This window comes from Mustela putorius, unplaced genomic scaffold (genome assembly GCF_011764305.1).
Source record: "Mustela putorius furo isolate JIRA1106 unplaced genomic scaffold, ASM1176430v1.1 tig00000174_pilon_pilon_pilon, whole genome shotgun sequence".
NCBI lineage: Eukaryota > Metazoa > Chordata > Mammalia > Carnivora > Mustelidae > Mustela > Mustela putorius.
The window spans coordinates 42,432,578-42,452,382 of NW_025421304.1; the positions used below are offsets into that span (position 1 = coordinate 42,432,578).

General features: G+C 57.4%; 1 protein-coding gene across 6 annotated transcripts in view; it reads right to left on the reverse strand.

Annotated features, from left to right (window-relative positions):
* Positions 1-19,805, reverse strand: part of FBXO31 (F-box protein 31) — a 39,942-nt gene extending 20,137 nt beyond the window's left edge. The window contains exons 1-3 of one of the 6 annotated variants that reach the window (XM_045076389.1): positions 19,414-19,805; positions 7,775-7,846; positions 4,517-4,603 (exon numbers count right to left, since the gene is read on the reverse strand). In XM_045076389.1, the coding sequence (XP_044932324.1) occupies positions 4,517-4,603; positions 7,775-7,846; positions 19,414-19,762 (508 nt within the window). In that variant the 5' untranslated portion in view covers positions 19,763-19,805. Of the gene's footprint in view, positions 1-4,516; positions 4,604-7,774; positions 7,847-15,803; positions 16,092-18,467; positions 18,818-19,413 lie in introns of those variants that run through there. The other 5 variants (XM_045076391.1, XM_045076393.1, XM_045076395.1 and 2 more) reach the window with 5 other exon arrangements.

Consider the following 19,805-nt stretch of genomic DNA (forward strand, 5'->3'; position numbering starts at 1 on the left):
TCCCAGACCCCTGCCGTCCGTGCTGCGCGCCATCTTCTGAGTCGGTTTACAAGCGGCACAGGAAATCCAGTGTGGTTATCTTACGGTCATACCCTGTTAGGTCTGTGTTTAATAAACAAGCAGGAGCTCAGCAGATAACCAACTCCATGGTGACATGTACGCTCAAGGGTTTCGGGGTAAAATGTGATAGTATCTGGCACTTACTTTAAAATGTATCAAAAAAGTAAGTTGGAAACATGGAGAGATGACAGCTGTGGGATGTGACCTGTTGCCGAGGGTGGTAGGATCTGGTGATGCTAAGTGGCTGCTTGTGATCCCGCCCATGTTTCTTTCTTGTCGATTCTTAAATCTTTCATGACGAAACACAGGGGAGTACGACACCTGGGCCCTCCCCTCCGGTCGCCCCTCCCCTCCGGTCGCCCCTCCCCCCGGCCCTCAGTCTGACTGCCAGCAAGGGTCTGGCTCTTTTCCAAACCAGTCTACGATCTCAGAGCCCCGGGACGGCTCCAAGAACATGCGAGACTCTTGGCGATTCTAAGAGTTCCCTGTTTTGCTTTAGAAGCTACAGCTTGTTGCAGTAAACACACTGCCCCCCACGTGTCTGCTTGGCGTGGCGGCCCTCTCTGGACATACGAGCTCTACACGTTAGAAAAATCACCGTGCCCCCCGTGGCTCCCGCGGATGCAATGACACCGATTCGCTCAGCCTGGGACCACCCTCAAGGCGGCCCGAGGGAGAGCGGGAGCCCAGCGTCGCCCTCAGGGCTGCAAGCAGGACCTCCGAGCTGACCCCTCGGCGGACAAGCTGTTTCCTCATGCAGGCAAGGTCTGTGTTTTAGGGCAGACACGTTACAAACTACAACCACCCAGAACAGGGTCCAGCAAGAGCCCAGGGCGCCTCCAGACGGACAGTGTCCACCTGAGTCACACAAACACTGGGTGTCCACACCGGCAGGGGGCCGCGCTGAGTTACCGTCTAATGCCCGAGGCCCTGCTGGGAAAGCCAACCCCTGAACGAGACGAGCGGAGTGCACGTGTCCATGCACTCTCCCTCACGCTCCCCCTGGACCCTCTGCCTGGCCCTGCATGAGGCTGCGGGGGGTGGGGGGAGGGCTGGCTGAGATGTCCTGGCACAAGGCACTCCCCAGACCCAGAGGAAGACCCCCAGCTCACAGAGCCCTCCCTGCAACGTCTCCAAACAGCCGCTGACCAGGGGTCCAATTACAGAGACTGGGCAGGAGACCCGAGATGTGGAGGCGACTGTGTTAGGCCCTTCAGATACTTTACTGTCATGGGCTTTAGGACGCTCCGGAACTTCAGTTCATGGGCGGAGACAGCCTGAACACAGGAAAACCCCGTTATCCGTGACAACAGCAGAAATGCGCTGCTCCACCCCACAAGGCAGGACGCAGGCCTTTCAGAATAATTTGTGTTTCTTCCAAACAAGGCAGCTGGCAGGCTGTTCCAACCACCAGTCCCCGAGGTCAGTGTGGCCATACTCAGAAAAACCTTCTCAGCTCTAGGACACCACCCTCCGTTCCCCAAAGTGGGGGAACCATCTGAGCTGGCTAAGGGACCTCCCCGCTCAAGCGCTGGCGCGAAGACAGCCCTTCCTGGTCAGTGCCAGTGAACGCTCATCTACCAGCAGGAAGGCCATAGAGTAGGCAAGCGGAAAACTCCTGGCACAGGAGACAACACCAAACCCAAATGATCTTGCTGTCCTCGGCATGGTGTGGGCGGGGAGCTGGCTCTCTTCCCCCGTGGCCTGCAGGCAGACAGCCGGCCCCCCGCCAGCACGGCCCTCATTCGTGCCTGAACCACCACATCTGAGGCTGGGGAGCCGGGCTTCTGGGTGACAGGTTCCCGCACATCACTATGGTCCACAAAATCATCCTAGAGACAAAATCAGAGCAGATGTCCAAGCTCATGAGGCCAGAACGACCCTGGTACCGAAACTAGGAGGCCACAAGGACAAAGACCTGCAGGCCCGTCTCCTGATAAACGTGGATACAAAAATCCTCAACCAAACACAAGCAGATCCCACTCAACAGTCCATTCCAAGGGTCACTGACCGTCATCAGCTGTGGTTTATCCCAGGATTAAAAAATGGTTCAACGTCCAGAAATCCAAGCAGTTGACAGCACCTTAACAAAATCAAGAACAAAAATCGTACGTCCTCGACAGATGCAGGGAGAGCATCTGAAAAAATCCAGTATCTACTTAGGACAGAAGCGCTCCACAAAAGGGTCGAGAAGGGCTGTGCCTCCACGGGACAAGGCCACAGGTGAGAAACCCCCAGCGAATGTCACGCGCAGCGGGGAAAGCCGAGAGCTTGCCGTCTGAGGCTGGAACAAGGCAGGGGTGCCCCCTCTCGCCCCTTGTAGCCTACGCAATGCTGGAGGTCCTGGCCTGAGCAACGGCTCAGAAAAAGCAGTAACAGGCATCCAGACTGGAAACAAAGTAGTAAATCCTTTGCCATCTGCAGTCGACTGTGACACCGTCGGTGGAAAAGCCCGCGGAACTAATACCGGAACCGAGTCAAGCTGCAGGACCAGAATCGACATCCAGAGCAGGAGCAGGAAGACGAGCCCACGGGCTCCAGGATTCGGCCCGGTGATGGGCAGGTGGGCTCCGTCCCCAGCTGCACTTCCTGCCAGGGCCCCTGCCCCCTCCACAGGCACCTTCCTGTTTCCAGATTTCCCAGGGGTCTCCCCCTTCCTCACACCCCTGGTGCGTTCCTGGCCCCCCCACCCCCAGCCCACTGGACTCTGGAGCCTTCCAGTCAGACTCTCCCTGTGCAGCCTAACACCCTGTCACCTGCGCCCAAGCATTAAACGTGGCCTCTCCATCTCTCCGCCGCAGGGTGCGTGATGTTCCACCAAACCCCCGGAGCTACCTGCAGCAGCGCCAGAGCTCTAGGCGGGAACCTCAAAACCCAGAGCCCCGTGGTCACAGATAGCCGCTCTCAGTTCACGCACGAGGACACATGTTCGCTACGCCGTGAGCACGACGCGTTCCCCGCGAGATGCTGCCGCGCCCTCAAAGACATGGACGAGCCAGACTGTCAGCCGACAGCATGCGGCCTGACCAAGTACGCAGAAGTGAGCCGCCGAAGCTCCCATGGGGCCACACAGCTCCTCGGAGGTTCGCTTTAGACAGGCCAGCCTGCCTCTCCCCGGACACCGTCGTCCGCTTGAGGCTGCCGTGCCTCTGGTCAGCAGAGACCAGGGGACCAGGGCACAGGGGTTCTCAGGAGCTCCAGGAACAGGGCAAGTGGGCATGGGAAACAACGGTGCCAGGCCCCGAGGTCCTCCCACGCCAGGCAGTGCGGACAGTTCTGGAAGGCTGGGCTGAATGAGGCACCATGCTCACTAGTGCTCACAGGGAGGGTGGGTCAGCACAGGACGGAACGTGCGGGAGGCGACCTCCCAGAGCGCTCAGCAAGGACCGGACTGTGCCTCCCGGCCCCAGCCCCAGCCGCCCAGACTCGTGCCTCCCAGCCCCCGACAGCCCAGCCAGCTCCCACGCCGCTTGGACACGCTCCCGATGAGGCCCCTGGTCACCCGCCTCCACCCCGTTCAGCTCTGGGCCTGATGACCCGAGCAGGGTGGGCGTGGTCAGGAGCTGTGCCCCACCCTTGCGCCCCCCGAAGCAGGCTAACCGGGGCCCTGGCACCGGGATGGTCTCCACAGGACCAGCAAACACGCCTCGGCTGTGTGTCCACCATCAGAAGGGGGTTAGGAGAGATCTCGTGCGCAACTCGGTTTCCTCTGCTCCCACAGGCTTTGATAGAAATTGTGGGTCTATGAGACTGAGCAGCGGGTCTGCTCCAGGCAGGCGACACACGTGGAGGGTTCAGGGGGTGGGAGGAACGCGGGAATGGGCCGTGTGCTTCCAGGAACAGAACCACCCCTCTTAGCACAAGCAGGCATGTGCGATGTCTTCGTGACAACAGATACCCACTCTCCGCCTCAGCGCAACCGAAGAGCGTGGACATGTGTGCGGTACGGCTCAGGGAAAGTTCCAGACTCAAGTAACACCCATGGAGAGGGGAATCAGGTTCTAAATAATCAAGTGCTTCTGCTCACTTCTGCCCAGTGTTTTTTCTAATTCACATACGCGGTTACAATGTGACTAACGAGATCCAGAAGCCAACCGCATACACCTCACTTTGGAGCACAAGTGTTTTAAGGCTTCTACCTTGTCCTCTCGGCCCCACAAACAATAAATACTAAAATGTGCCCCCCGGAGTGGTCTTGCTGGTACTACCCAAGAACCCCAAAGCTGCCGCGGAATCCCGGCCCACGTGTGCAGCCGACCCAGGGCCACGGCTCAGGCGTGGCCTCAGCTGTGGCCAAGCCACAGAAAACAACAAAGGTAAGAAAACAGCAGAAGCCAAGGAGGGCAGCTCGCTTTTAACACCCAAGCAGTCCTCGTGCCCGGAGTTAGAGGTCCCTCTCCATGCAGCTTCTCGGCCGTGCGCGCCCGCAAAGCCAAAGCCAGCAGCAGGTACGTACGGCAGGTGTAAACATCTCTGTATTCCATGTGCTCGTAATCGGGAAGAATTTTCATGAAACGTCCCGACTTCACGCGAGGGTTTATACCTGAACAGACACAGCAGGGAGAGGGTAAAGATGGTCTGCTTCCCGGACGGTCTGTTTCGGTGACTCGACACGCTCCCTCACTGACGAAGGACATCTCCCACTGCACACTCAGCCCAGAACCTCAGGGTGCAAGTGTTCGCCAGGGGTGACCTACCTTCCTTTAACCAGTGGAGCCACACCAGAAACTCACGAAGGTGGGCTAGCCCGGGACGCTCCTCTCTCTGCCGCCACAGATCAAGGGAGCACACGGAGGTGGGAAGCCAAGGCTGTGGCCAGGGGATGTTTGGGGGGAACCCTTGTATCTGACTCCGATCTCTCCCTCGCCGGGTGCACGCCTGGCTTTCCCCTTGACTTCTCGGCGTTGGTTTTATTTCTAGGGGTGATGTTTCCTAGCTCAGGCCCCTCCCCCCTGAACCTGTCTATGCCAGGAACCAACCCTGACTTTCTTCCACCACCCGTTCCAGAGGCTAAGCAATTTTCTCCTTGGTAAGGCGTTCAGAACAAACACAGAAACACAGTTCTCGCATCATGAGCATCAAAACTGAAGCTGGCTCTGACCAGGGCAGAATCAACACTTCCAGACACTGAAAAGGGTCATCATTCCCTGGATCTTGAAACCGTTTTTAAGGGGTCAAGAATCAGCAATGAAAAGAAATCTCCAGATGCCGTCCTGCACCTGTCCATGTCCCTAGCCATCCAGATGTGCAGGCGAGCTGGCTCCCCTCGCCCGGGCCCTGTCCCTCGCCCACCCCCAGCTTACGCCCGGCCACACCACCTGCTGCTCACGGCTACTGCCCAGCTGTGCTCCACAAGGCAGCATAACCGAGCTGAGCTCCGTGGGGGCCTTATTCCCACATCTGCCCCCACACAGGGCAGGTGTCCGCACCCGCCTTCGTCCAGGTGCCGTTTGGAATGGTAACTCCTAAGCTCCTGCAGAGAACTCTGCCTTGAAGTGCCTTTCAGGTGATATCGTCCAACATCCAACCCAATCTGATATCCCAAACCTAACGAACTCAGGCAGTCCAGTCATAAAACCCTGAAGCCAGCTGACCATCCAGGAAAGCCAGGACAGCAGTTTCATGTGCGCACACAGAGACTGTTGTGGGCGGAACCGGGTCCTGCTCCAACACCAAGGCTGACAGCCACTTCAAGTCCCTGCAACTCCATGCTCTGGCCGGATTTAAGAGCTGAGTTCTGGGCAGCCGCGGAGGAACCAAGGCTGGAGCCAAGGCCATGTGGGCGCCCATGGCATGGAGGGCGGGAAGCGGGCGCAGAGCTGGCTTTCTGCCTCTGGACTCTAGGCTTTGCGGGATGCGGAGCAGGAGCGGCCCGGCTGCGGAGATGGAAAGACAGGAAGGGCTCGGGCTATCAGGACACATGACCACTAGGGCCCCCAGACCCGTGTCCCCAGAGACGTGTCTTCCTGCGCTGGTGGAATGTGGAACAGAAGCAAGAGAAGAAGCCAGTCTGAGCGAGCACAGGGGAGGAGGAGCTGGCAGGTCCGGAGCTGTCAGCCTCGCACTGGGGCCAAGCCCAAGGACAGGGCTCGGGAGGCAACTTCGAGCTGGGCGGGGCAGCTGGGGCAGGACGAAGCCCAGGCCTCAGGAAGGCAGGGAAAAGCAGGGTACCGGGCGTGGCCAGGCAGAGGGCTCCCAGAGGCAGGTGGTGGGTCAGACATCACAGCGGAGCCCCCACGAGCTCTGCAAGTCGTGAGCGCACCAGCTCCCCTGAGGAAGGTCCATGAAGAACCTCCAGCCCGCTGACAGGAGTGCTCCCCAATGTGGGCGAGTCCCCTCAGAACACCAACCACCGCACGCCCCAAGCTGCCATGGATCACGGTGCGGAGGGAAGCCTCGGACGGGGCAAAACCGGCCACATCCAAGGAGGGAGCACGGCCCGCGTCCCCCACAGAGCCAGCCCTACGTGGAAACCCCGCGCTCCCCGACAGCCACAGAAGGGGGGACATCTCAGGGAGAGCCTGAGTGACAGATCCACCAAGAACAGGGACACGGAGAGAGGCAGTGGCTGGCGCCGCAGACCCTGGGGGGGCTGCCAGCACTGCGGCGGCTCTCAGAGACCCGCTTCCGTCTCAGTCCTGAGTCAGACGGCGGCCGCTGCTCCCCATGAGGCATCTGGGAAGGGGCAGCACCTGCTCTGCTTTCAATGGATACATTTCCAAAGATATGAAAACCCAAATCTATCAAGACTCTTTTAAAATGAAACTTGAAGGTCCTTTTTATTTCTTTAAATTTTATTTAGAGAGAGCAAGCATGAACGGAGAGAGAAGCAGGCTCCCCACTGAGCAGGGAGCCCAATGCAAGGCTCGATCCCAGGACCCCAAGATCATGACCTGAGCGGAAGGCAGACGCTTGACTGACTGAGCCACCAGGCGTCCCCTTAAGGTCCTTTCAGGGCAGTGAACAGTCAACTTTAGCCAAAGATGGTCCCCATCATCTCGGACTCTGTCCTTTGATCCCCAGCCCCGGGGAGCTAACACCGCATGAGACCGCCGCCCAGGGGTGAACCCAGCGGCTGCTCCCTGCAGGTTGGTGCCGGGCCACAGCTCCTGGGCAGTGTCTGTGTGAACAGATCTTCAGAGCCTCACGCTAAGGGGCACTGAGGGAAGACATGCGGGGCTGGGGGAGTCAGAGCACTCGGGGCGTGTCCCTGGTGAGCCCGGAAAAGCCAGCGAGCAGAGAACAGGAAATGAGGACCGGAGTGTTCAACATGGGGCTGGGAGGCCGCCTGTAGATGGAGCCCCAGAAGGCGGAGCCTGACGTGGGGCTGCAGGCAGGTGGCCGACGACGCCTACAGAAGGGGCCACACTTCCCAGTGAAGCTGCTGTCCACGTGCCCCTCGGGCTGCGGGCCCAGGATGCAGGGAAGGGAACCTCTGGAGCTCCCCAGGCTTGTCTGGCCCGAGTGCAGCCAGTTTCTCAGACCCAACGCTTCTCCACACCCAACAGAAGACACCACTGTATGTGACGGGCTGAAAACAAGGACGAGACCCCCCGGAGAGGCAGGAAGAGCCCCTCGTAGGAGGGCCGCTGCCCCCAGCGCCGTCGTCCGAGAGGGAACTGTGGGTCACCTTCTCCGCACTCCTGTCGTGGGTGCTCACTCTACGGCTGCCTCTGGAGCGAAGGGGGCTATGGCGGGCAACAGGTTCACTTACGCTTGGCATAGACGTCTCTACAAGACACGCCCGTGATGTCCAGCTTCCGCAGGTTCTCGCAAACGCCATACTCTGCAACAAGAAACATGTGCTGGAGATCACAGGCCAGAAGTCACGAGGCCACAGAGAGACAGACAGGCTGGGGGCGGGGAGGGAAGGTGCATGCCGAAGCCTTGGTCCTGTCTTCCACGCCGGAGTCCGTCCCTCGCCGCTGCACCCACACTCGCCAGCAAGGCCCTCATCCTGTGTTTAGACCACACTGGACAAAGCAACAATCCACACTATCCCAAGAACCTCCAGAAGCTTAAATGCACAAACCCCAAATCACACAATCCCCAGCTCATGAAGCGTACGGCACAGACTCGGGGCTCCGCGAACAGCACACTGCCGTGGCAATGAGACTGTCCTTGGTGTCAGGGTCCCACGAAGGCCCCCAAACCTGCACTGCGGCTCCCCGTGCCACCGGCTCTATTACACAAAGCCGCGGGCCTGTGAGGGGAGCCCGGGGCGAGAGGCCGGATGGAGGCCTGAAGGAGGAGGCTGCACCACATCCCTTCGGCACCAGCCCCCGACCTCAACCCGCGACGGAGGCCCTGGATGCCCTCCCGGCCTCCCCGGCCTCGCCTAGCTGACGGTGCCTTCCTGCTTCCTCCTCCTGTCCCTACCCCACCCCACTTTCCCAAGTCACCCACTTCAGCTTCCCAGCTGAGACCTCGGATCCTTTGGGTCGGGTCCCAGCGAGGGTTTGCAAGGAAAGCACCACACGGTGCTCATCACCACGAATCCAGAACTGCCAGGGGGCCAAGCGCTGACAGCGACCAGCCCGCCTGGTACCACCAGCCTCTGCGCAGACCAGGCACCCCTGTATCCGACCTGGTTAGCAGGCCTGAGCACTGCCACCGCCTCGTCCACGCCAGCGAGGAGAACACACGCACAGAGAGGCCCGGGACTGCACAAAGCAGCAGAGGTCGTGGTGCGGGACCCAGAGCAAAGCCCCGATGGGACGCCGCTCACAGGTGAGCAGAGCGGGGGCAGAAGCATGCTCAGCGGCCCCACTGCCCAAGCCTCACACACTCCCCACCAGGACTCGATGCTCATCCGGGGTGCTGGGGCCCAGCCGGGGTCTCGCGCACAGCCACTGCCCGTCCCAGGAAGGGCCGCCAAGGCTGGGCAAGGCGGAAAGCTCAGTGGTCTGTCTGAACCGTGGGTTCATGCAGCGTGGCTAGTAGTGGCCGAGGGCTGTCCCCTCATGATGTCACTCCGGATGGTGCCTATGTGGATGTTATCAGCCCGAGCGCATCTACACGCTGACGGAGTCCAGCAGTACTGGAGGCCAAGCTCCAGAGGCACAGAGGGCAGAAGGTATTTGGGGCGAGGGAGCTACTCGGCCAAGTCTCTCCCCGCAGGCCTCCCAGGGAGCCTTGTCATGAGGCAGGGAAACGTGAAGTTGAAGACTCCTAATATGTAAATCACCACCTTGCTCACGATCAGGCAAAAAGATAAAAAGGATGCGTTTCATCCTGCTGCCAAGAACGTGGACGCTCTCCCGCAGGACAATGCAAGTGGAGGAACCTGAGAGCACGTGCAGAGGAATACGCCGTCCGTGCGCCTGGGGCAGGGACACAGCAACACCCCCGTCCAAGGGGGTCCCCAGCATGAGAAACCACAGCTTGTCCCAAGTCCTGCTCCCCCCGTGGACCAGCTGAACGGGCCACTCTCGCCCTGGTCAGCAGAGCACACCGGAAGAGCCGGTCTACCCCACTCTCACTGAGAAGCGCTCTGCTCTCCGTCAGCTCTCTTCACCGCCTGCCGCTGGCTCCGTGCTGCCCGTGGCGACCAGGTGGCTCCCCCAGAAAACCTGGGCGGGGCCACCACTTGGGCTCCCCATAGCCACTCGCTTTCTCCTGTGCAAAGGAAGCACTTCAAACCTGTTACTGCATAACAAGATCCACGCCCGCCGGGTTTGCCGGGTTTGCTTCCCGGGGGTGGGGGGTGGGGGGGTTCTGAACGGACAGCGCCCTTTCTCGGCTCCAGGGGCCTCTGGTGCTGCCCGGAACAGACACCCACGGGTCTCTTACTGCCTCGGTGACGAAGCGGGTGGCTGCAGGGGGCAGGGGTCTTCTCCTGTCATGTGTGTAGTGCTGCAGGCAAGACACCGTAACTCTCGGTGCAAACGGTCAGATACGGGTCAGAGCCCTGAAAACGCACCTGGGTGTGCTCCCGTGGCTGACGGCACCTGAGGCCCACGGCCAGGCCCGTGAGGCACTGCTCTTGGTGCTTGGGCACATCTCTGGGCCCAGGCGGTGAAGACTGGTGACCTGGCTTACGATTTCTGAATCAGACTCCAACCACACTCCAACCTGACAGGAACGATGCTTCTGAATGGCTGTGAGGGTGTACCCAGGACTGCCGCCTCATCATAAATTCCTGCACACGGGGCACCTGGTGGAACGTTTGCCTTTGGCTCAGGTCATGATCCCAGGGTCCCAGCATGGAGCCCGGCATGGGACTCCCTGTTCAGGGAGGAGCCTGCTTCTCCCCTCCCTCTGCTTCTCCCCCTGCTCCTGCTCTCTCTCTCAAATAAATAAATAAATAAATAAATAAATTTCTGCACGTGTCAGGAAATGGTATTGTTCATGCGGCACGGGAACTAAAGCTGCACAAGCAGATAAGGGAACCACAAACACCTCCAACAACCAGAAGGAAAGCAAAACTAGACTGCGGTGCTAACAGAGCGGTCCTCAGTGGGTTCTTCTTAATGTTCCCGAAAAGTTAGACTAAATCCACAAATGTCACTCTGACCCAACCGTTCCTACAAGAATTGTCTGCTATTTTCCACTTGCCGGGAAAACTTTTGTTTTTTAAAGAGGGACTCAGAACACCACCAGAACAATCCTCTGATTGTTCTATCCATGTTCCCATAAGTCATCAAGGGAGCCGGTCCTTAAAATAGCTGGAAGGCCCGGGTACTCACCAGCAGCATGTCTCCTTCCAGAAAAACAACAAGTGTGAACTTTGCCCTTTGACACAAGTTCTGTCCCCGCTGACCGCCAGCGGGCATGCCACCGCGCTGCCTACAGGCGCTTCTCAAGCCAACACTGGATTTGGTGTTCCAGGCTGTCGGTTCAAAAAGTTCCCCTGACAGGGCGTCCGGCCAGCTCACTCAGTGGAGCGGGCCTCCTCAGCTCAGGGTCCTGGGCGCAGAGATTACGTAAATAAAAACTTATTTACAAAAAAAAAATAGTCCTTGCTAGTCTATTATATAAAGGAGCTTAAGCAATTCTTTTCTGGAAATATTTACTCCGAAGACAGCAAAAACAAAACACAACAAAAATCTGGGAAGAGAGAAGCATGGGTCAGCCAGACTTGGGGGATTTACAAAATGAACCAGCCGTGCTGTGCAGAACAGCGATCCAGCTACCATTCTGCTTCTGGGTCCAGCCCCCAAGAACTGAGAGCGGGGGCTCAGATACGGCTGCGCCCCGGATCGCAGCAGGACCTCACAACATCCAAGAGATGGAAGCGTCCACGGGCAGCTAAGCACACCAAACCCCGTGGTCCACCCACCCGATGGACTGTTACGCGGCCCAAAAAAGGCAGTAAACTCCGTCATCCGCCGCAGTAGGCATGAACCGTGGGGACATCGCGCTCAGGGAAAAATCAGGGTATGGGACACCAGAGACAGCCGGGACAGCGGGTGTGGGGGGAGGCAGGGAGCAGGTGTGTGAGGGCCGGAGCCGAGGTGTGCAGGACCAGCGAGCGAGGGGGGCGGGCCGGGGTCCAGGTGAACCTACCGAACAGCGGACCATCGGGGCCCTGCGCTTAACTACGGTCCGAACAGCCGCTGTTGCTTATGTATGTGTTACCATAACAAAAAATTAAACTGTCACTTCAAACATTCCAATCGGAAAATTTCCGAAGAGCTATCTGAAAAATGTTTTGCCAGGAGGGAGAACAGCCGAGTACTTGGGCAGAGTAGGATCAACACATCAACACATCCGGCAGCCTCGTGTGACCTCCGGCCCTGTGACCTCAGGCCCCGGGGAGGGGGGGGGCAGACCAGCAACTCCCCGGCCCCACGGCGCATTCCTGAACATGCCGAGTCTGCTCAGAGTCTGCGGGTGGGAGTGGGCTCGCTCCCCTCCCGCCCCCCGCGGGTGAACCCGGCAGATCTGGCTCTGGCTCCCGAGGCTCCTTCCCCCGAGAAGGTGGAGAGGCAAAGGCAGCCGCGGCGGGGGCTGGGATGTGCGCACGGAGCAGAGTGTGACTGACAGAGCGGGCGCTGTGCCTCGGGCCCTGAGTCGTCCCGGGAGGCCGTCACAGCGGGGACCTAGTCCCAGTCCCCTGGTCACTGCCACTGAGGGGGGCTCCCCGCCACGCCGGACGGGTGCGGCACTAAGACACGACCTGCTGCGAGTCTGTGGGCAGACAAGATCCATCCGGAAAGGGAGGTTCTCCCCCAGCACTGCGGGGAGCTGGGTGGCACAGACAGGAGTCCACAAGAAGGGTCTCAGGTATGGACAGAGGTTGCCACGCAGGCAGCGCTATACCAGGAAATGTGGGGGCGCGGGGGTCCAAAGAGGCCGCTGCCCCACTGGGTATGTCTGAGGACGGAGGAACGGAGACGGTGAGCCAGACGTGGTGCCGGGCAAGCAGCACGGAGCCAGGGAGGAGGGCCGTGGGGTGCACCTCCCCGCCACCTGCTGTGCTCTAAGTAAAACTCTGTTTGCACTAAACCAGGGGATAATTATACTCCTTAGTAAAATAGGGTTCACACTTCTACTTCGGAGGATGAACAAAAGTCAAAGGCAGGGCTGGGGGCTGGGGGAGAGGGGCCCTCCACCAGGCGGGACAGGAGTCTGGCAACCAGGCCCAGGCTTCCAGCACAGCTGTCGGGGCCAGCACCCAAGGACGCCCCTCCACCCACAGAGCTCAACCGCTCTACTTAGCTAGTACCGTAACTGGATGAAATTTTTGTTTTTTTAAATAATGTAGGAGATCTGGAAAAACACTCTGCAGCCACCCCTTCTTAGGAGGCAAGACTGTAAAACTCAAAATCTGGACACGGCCCACAGGTGTCTCCAGATAAACACCGGGAACACTTGGGAGGCAGAACAAACAGTCCCCCAGGACGGCGGAAACCGCCTACAAGATCAGCATGACTCGTTCCCAACGAGTCCAGGCCACGTAAAGATAAACAGTCCCTGTGCCAACGGACACTGTGAGAAGCCGCACTCCTGCAGCGAGACGACTCTGACGGCAGTCCAGCTCTCGTGACATGCACCTGCTGGCCAGTGGAGACCCATGCCTACTAAAGCCCCTGTCACCCTGAGACACCCACCCTTCCTGGCTGCACACCCACTGTCCCACTGCCCATGTATGAGACCAGGAGAGAAGCCTGTGAGCCTGACTCTGCCACCATCTCCCCCTGGACATGGTCTGCTGTTTCCGACAGGTCCCTGCTTCTCCACTAAAACTCCACCCCCTGGGCCGGGTCGGGTGTAGCAGCCTCTCCATCGCCACCGGGTGGACACCGAGGGCATCGCTGGCAAAGGCTGCTGACTCATGTGTTCCAAACCCTGCCCATCTCTGGAAAGGGCCTTCGTTCTCGAGAGGACACTTGTTCTCTCCAAAGTCCCAAAGACACCCTTGTCTTCACATGCCCTTTGCAGCCAGAAAGACAAACCGAGAGCCTCAGTGCATTACGTAATCCTCTTATAAGCACAGGAAAACAGTGACAATGGCCGTGCCTGGACCTCTAACAACCAATCCATTCTTCTTGGCAAAGCACCACTGTCCGATTAAATATGGCCGGGGGAAAGCTTTACTTGATGCTCTCTGCGTACCAGGTTCACCTTCTAGCTTACTTTTTTAGGGCTGAAATAAAGGAAGTCTGAAAAAATGCTCCCTGTGAGGCACCCCTGTGCTTCACCCTTTCCTGCTTTGCTAAGGGAAAAGAAGAGGTTTCTCTATAAACCAGATCAACAGATTCCACATGCCTAAGTACAGAGAACTGGCGTCCTTCCAAAGGACAAAGCAGAAGAAAAACACAAAGATTTCCCCCTCAAATTCTGAGATCCTGCGACAGGCGGGCTGGTCTCCCTTTCCCATGGGTAAGACCCGTGTCCCTACTGCCTGGACAGTCTGTTCATCCACCTGCCAACCCGCCCTCCCCACCGCCAAAACCAGTGGGCCGAGCAAGGATCCGCTCTAGAGGAATCCTAGAAATCCCTAAAGCCAAACTTAAAATGAACAACTTGCCCAGTTTACCTCTTCCCAAAACAACCCTCCAATTTCAGTCGTATTTAACAAAAGCCACATTTTTTATTTTTTTGAATCAGCGTATCATATAGAATAGAAACATTTTCTTTTGTTTGCAAAAACAGAATTAAATACTGGTTTTTAAATCCCCATTTCTGGGACGCCTGGGTGGCTCAGTTGGTTAAGCCGCTGCCTTCGGCTCAGGTCATGATCCCAGCGTCCTGGGATCGAGTCCCACATCGGGCTCCTTGCTCCGCAGGGAGCCTGCTTCCCCCTCTGACTCTGCCTGCCTCTCTGTCTGCCTGTGCTCGCTCTCGCTCGCGCTCTCTCTGACAAATAAATAAATAAAATCTTTAATAAATAAATAAATAAAAATAAATAAATAAAAAATCCCCATTTCTGTCATAAAAACCATACATTATTAGAAAAAGATTATTCTTTTTTTTTTGGAAAAGAATTATTCCTAATTATGATGGAATGTAATCCCACTTTACAACAAATCAAGATATTATATACAAATGTTCTGTATAAAAAAAAACTTACCATCAAGAGCAGAAATGACCAAGTTATATATTATATATTATGTATTATAATATATAATACTATATAATATGTAGTATTATATATTATAAATTCAAAACCAGACATCGACAGGAACTGAGCTGAATAATATAAAATCCTTGCATCTGAATACTTAAAGCTCAGTACGGAAGGAGAAGATACACAGGCGAGCATTCCCTTTGTTTCTAATTTTCTTTTGTTACTGCTTGAATATTCTGATTTAGAACTACGGTCTGAATGTAGACTTCAAAATTCACCGAGTAAATGTGAGGTATTAACGCAAAAAAGCCTTGTCAGGGTCAAAGGCAAAATAAAATAAGGCACTTGGCTTCTACCCTCAGAAGTCTGAGAAATGATGACTTATTTATAGCCCCACAGGCCAGTAACTGCAGGCGGCCCACAGCCAAAGGAGTGATGCATCAAAAAAGTGTTTACCCTCACACTGGCCAGGGCCTGCCCTGGGGGCTGGGCTGGGTTTGGGTTGGTTCCTGTAGGGAGATAAGTATCACCTAGTCCTCCGGCACTTGCCCCCCCCCCCCTCAAGCTTGCCCCGAAACCAGGACCGGAGACTCAGCCGACCCTGCGCTCAGCAGCCACCTCTCACCGCCCTAGAGAAACGCCACTAGACAATATTTAACCCAACAACTCCGGTATGCAACAGACAGGACAGGCCAAAGTCCTACAAAAATAACTGATTCATTGCTAGGGCACTGGAAATTGTGAGCTTCTCACCAAACATCATAAACACAGCTATACCTGGTTTTAAGTTCCGAGCTCTACCCCCCACCCTCCAAACTCATCCTGTCGTTTTAGGATCGGCCCTTAAACACACACGCATCGTCTGCACCCTGGAAGTCAATCATGGCCCCAAATTCTTCGAAGTAGTAAAACCCGGGTGTGTGCTATTCTCTTTCCCACTTCCCAACTTTGTGGCTTGTTTTCAGTCCTGGGAAATCCAATTATCACAAGACAGAAAGCAAGCACGTAAACAAGCAAATCCACTAATGAGTCTCACTCCTTCTCCCAAGAAACTAAAAAATGGAGCCACCATACCCATCAGGGCTAGACCAGACCCAGAGGCTGCACTCCAGGACACGTGAGGGGCCAACTCACCCCTCAACCAGCCTGAGATCCGGCCTCCTGGGAGGGCTGGGAGGGCTTTGGTTTTTACCTAAATGGACCTGGGGCTTTGGCCGTATCAACTCACCTTAACCCCATGTCTAGATCAGGAAGATGAAGGAAGAGGCTAAGAGAACTGAGACCAGACCCGTCCCACAGCTGGCGGTTCTCATACAATAATGAGGCGAAGCCTATGAGACATCTGTGAATACCAGAGGGGGCAGCCGGCCATCCAATTTTTGACACAGATAAGCTGGAAACTGGGGCTACCAGAACAAACTAGTGAAGTCAAAGACCTAGCAAACAGCTTCCTAACTTTCTGACGAAAATCATTACTTAAGCCCAAAACACTAAGTTTGACTAACACTGTAGCTTTCTGGGGCGCCTGCGTGGCTCAGTGGGTTAAGCCTCTGACTTCAGCTCAGGTCATGATCTCAGGGTCCTGGGATCAAGCCCCGCATCGGGCTCTCTGCTCAGCGGGAAGCCTGCTTCCTCCTCTCTCTCTCTGCCTGTCTGCCTACCTGTGATCTCTGTCTGTCAAATAAATAAATAAAATCTAAAAAAAAACCTGTAACTTTCACGAAAGTCATCTGAAATGAGGTTAACCAGCTTATCACTATAGACTTTTAAGGATATGTCCTGAAATATTAAACAGAAATGTATCCAGGTGGAAAAAAACCAACAAATTAGCAAGAAAAACAAACACACACACACATAGGGTAGAAAGTGAACAAAAAATAAGGATAAGCAAGTAAGAAAAACCCAAACTGCCAGTAATATTTTTATCCCACTGAGCCACCCAGGTACCCTGAAACTGCCAGTAATATTTTTAAATGTGCTCCCTCCCCAGTCATTGAACACATTCAAACTGAAATAATTAAAGATGGGTCGTTCAGAGTAGAGAGATTTGGGCAGTTACTGGATGAATGGGGTCACTTTGGACAGCTGGACCAGAAATGACAGCTGCGTGGTGATGAGACCGTGCATGCCAAACGTGTGCGTGTCACCTTTCGTGACTCATCTGGTCATGCTCTCGTGTCAGGCGGGTAAGCTTCCCAGTACCTCAGCAGTACCTAGTCAAACTGCAGGGCTCACGCCTCCCCTCCGGCCGCCATGCTTCCGCATGTCCGCGACCCCCATCCAACAGACAGGGACACTGCGCACTGTTCCCGGAGTACAGCAAACACATAAATAAAAATAAGGGCAGGAAAAAGGGTGGTCCCTTCCAATGACGAACCACCACATGGCATTTAAAAAGACTGAACCAGACTTAGATGCATTCACATGGGAAGAACTTAAAAACACAATTTCACAAAGGCAAAAAGCAGATGCTCAAGACTTACAGCATGAGTTATTTCTAAAAATCACACATGACAAAATGTTGTATTTGGGGACGTACACAGGCATACGCACACACAACTAAATTAAACCCACAGACACCGGCTGCTTCTCAGAAAGGCAGCGCTGATGAGAAGGTAGAGGAGGCGCCTGGAGGGCTCAGTCAGCGAAGCGTGGGACCTTGGCTCGGGTCATGATCTCAGGGTCCCGGCTCAAGGGCAGTCTGCTCCTCCCTCTCCCCCACTTCTGCTTGAGCTCGCTCTCACAAGTGCTCTCTCTCATTTAAATAAAGTCTTTAGAAACATCAAAAAGCTAAAAGCGTTAAAAATTTAAAAAGGTAAAGGAATCAAAGACAAATATAATGAAAGAATGAACATTTATTGGGGTGACTACAAATATGACTGTCTTATCATTTTTGTCTTTCTTCCCTTTTTAATTTCTCAAAATGGAAATATTCTTAGCTTGCCTGGCCACCGTGGTGGACAGGAAACCTTGCTTCTAACGTCACACTGTCTCCTACCCCAGGAAAACGGGACTGCAAAGTGCCCCAGCAGGTAAGGCCTGCAGTCCTGAATCTGTCCCCCGGCTTCCTTCTACACCTTCATCAGGACTTCGTACGTTCCCATTAGCCACTGAGAATTCAGCCTGAACTCTAACCCCCGGGAGTTTTGTTCTGGGTGGGTTTTTGTTGAAATTTTATTTATTTATTCGACAGAGATCGCAAGTAGGCAAAGAGGCAGGCAGAGAGAGAGGGGGAAGTAGACTCCCTGCTGAGCAGAGAGCCCGATGCGGGGATTCGAGCCCAGGACCCTGAGATCATGACCTGAGCTGAAGGCAGTGTCTCAACCCACTGAGCCACCCAGGCGCCCCTGCCAGTGAGTTTTAACCCCTACCACACCTTCAAGCCTTGATTACACAAAATGTCTCTGTGAGTCTCTGGTCCTACAGTTGAGCTAGTTGTGTTCCAGCTCCCCTGAGACGAACCCACCTGAAACCAGCACCCAGGTCTGGCTGACCCACCGAGGAAGCACAACAACCGTCTGCGATGGGTCTAGGTCTTAGAAGTGTACAGAAAGCAGACGACAGCGGACAACAAAGCAAAGGGAAAGGCAGCATTCACAGAGAAATGTCCAAAGAAATGCACGTGCCCCGCAGTGACAAAAGGTTAATACTGCTCACCTTCAGAGAGGCCTTACAAATTTTCTTTTAAGATTTTATTTATTTATTTGACAACAGAGAGGTCACAAGCAGGCAGAGAGGCAGAGAGAGAGGAGGAAGCAGGGTCCCGCTGAGCAGAGAGCCCGATGCGGGGCTCGATCCCAGGACCCTGGATCATGACCTGAGCCACCCAGGCAGCCCGTCTTACAAATTTCTAACACAAAAAGACCCTTAAAAAGACGCATTAACAACACACCAATAAGGAGTCCCAAGAGATGCAATAAAACGGCCGGAAGTCTTGTGTTCTTTCAGCCTAGGCCTGCAGAGGCAGCACGTCCCCAACACCCCTGGGAAGGCGGCGAAGCGTCCAGCGTCTCAAGCACCGCGCCGAGGCCGCCTGCAGAGCAAACCCGGCGCCTGAGCCCTGAGCCTGGCCGCAGCCACGGGACGGCCGGGCCCTCGCTGGGGGCGTCGGGGCGGACAGGCCGCTCGGCACCGCCTGCGGACGCACATTCCGACGGCCGGGCAGCGGGCTCCACCGCGGCCGGCCGGGCTCCCGCAGGACGCGCACGGAGCCGCCGGTCCCCGCCGTCCCCGCACACAGCCGCCCGCACAGCCGCCGCCGACGGAGACGCCGCGCGCTCGGGGGTCCGCGGGCGCCGCTCCGGGGCAGAGGGACGCCGCGGAGCCCGAGCTCTCCGCGCCCCGGCGGTCCGGGGACCGCTGACGGCGACGACCGGCGCCGACCCCACGCGTGCGCGTCCCGAGCGGGTCCCCGCGACGGCGGCGGGTCCCGAGCGCCCCGACTCCGCACCGGCGCGCGCACGCGGGGAGCCCCGAAGGCCGGCGACGCAGCCCTTTCCTCCCCGCCCGCCGCCCGCGGACCCCGCACTCCCGGCCCCGCCGCCCGCAGCCGCCGGCCGCACGCCCCGCCCTCCTCTGCGCCGCCCCCCGAGGCCCGGGGACCGGCGGCGGCGTCCACGCGCGTCAGCCCGCGGCGGCGTCCACGCGGCCCCAGCTCGGGCGGCCACCGCGTCGCCGGGCGGTGTCCCCAGCCGGGGACCCCGCCGCCCCGGACCCCGGACCCCGGACCCGGCGCCGTGGGGGAGGGGCGGGGGCGCCCGGAGCCCCCGCCGCGGCCGGCCGCGCCCCCCCCGCGCCCCGGTCGTGGGCGGCCCCCGGGCCCCGGCCGGCGCGCTCACCCTCCCGGCAGCGCCGCCGCCAGATGGTGTCGGTGTGCAGGATGCGGCGGAACCTGGTGCAGACGCGGGCCAGGCTGGGCAGGTCGGTGCCCGGCAGCGACGCGAAGATCTCCACCAGCAGCTCGGGCGGCAGCTCCAGCAGCGAGCAGCGCGCGGCGGACTGCGGGCCCGCGCCCCGACCGCCCGGCGCCCCCGCCGCGGCCGCCGCGCCCGCCTCGATGCGCTCCTCCTCGGGGTCCGTGTCCGGCTCGCTGTCGGCCGCCGCCGCCTCGGCCGGGCCCCCGCGCGGCTGGCGGCGCCGACACCCCCGCGACGGGCCCACGCCGCAGAGCCGAGCGCACACCGCCATGCCGGCGCGAGGGACGGCCGCCGCCTGTGCGCACGCGCCGCCG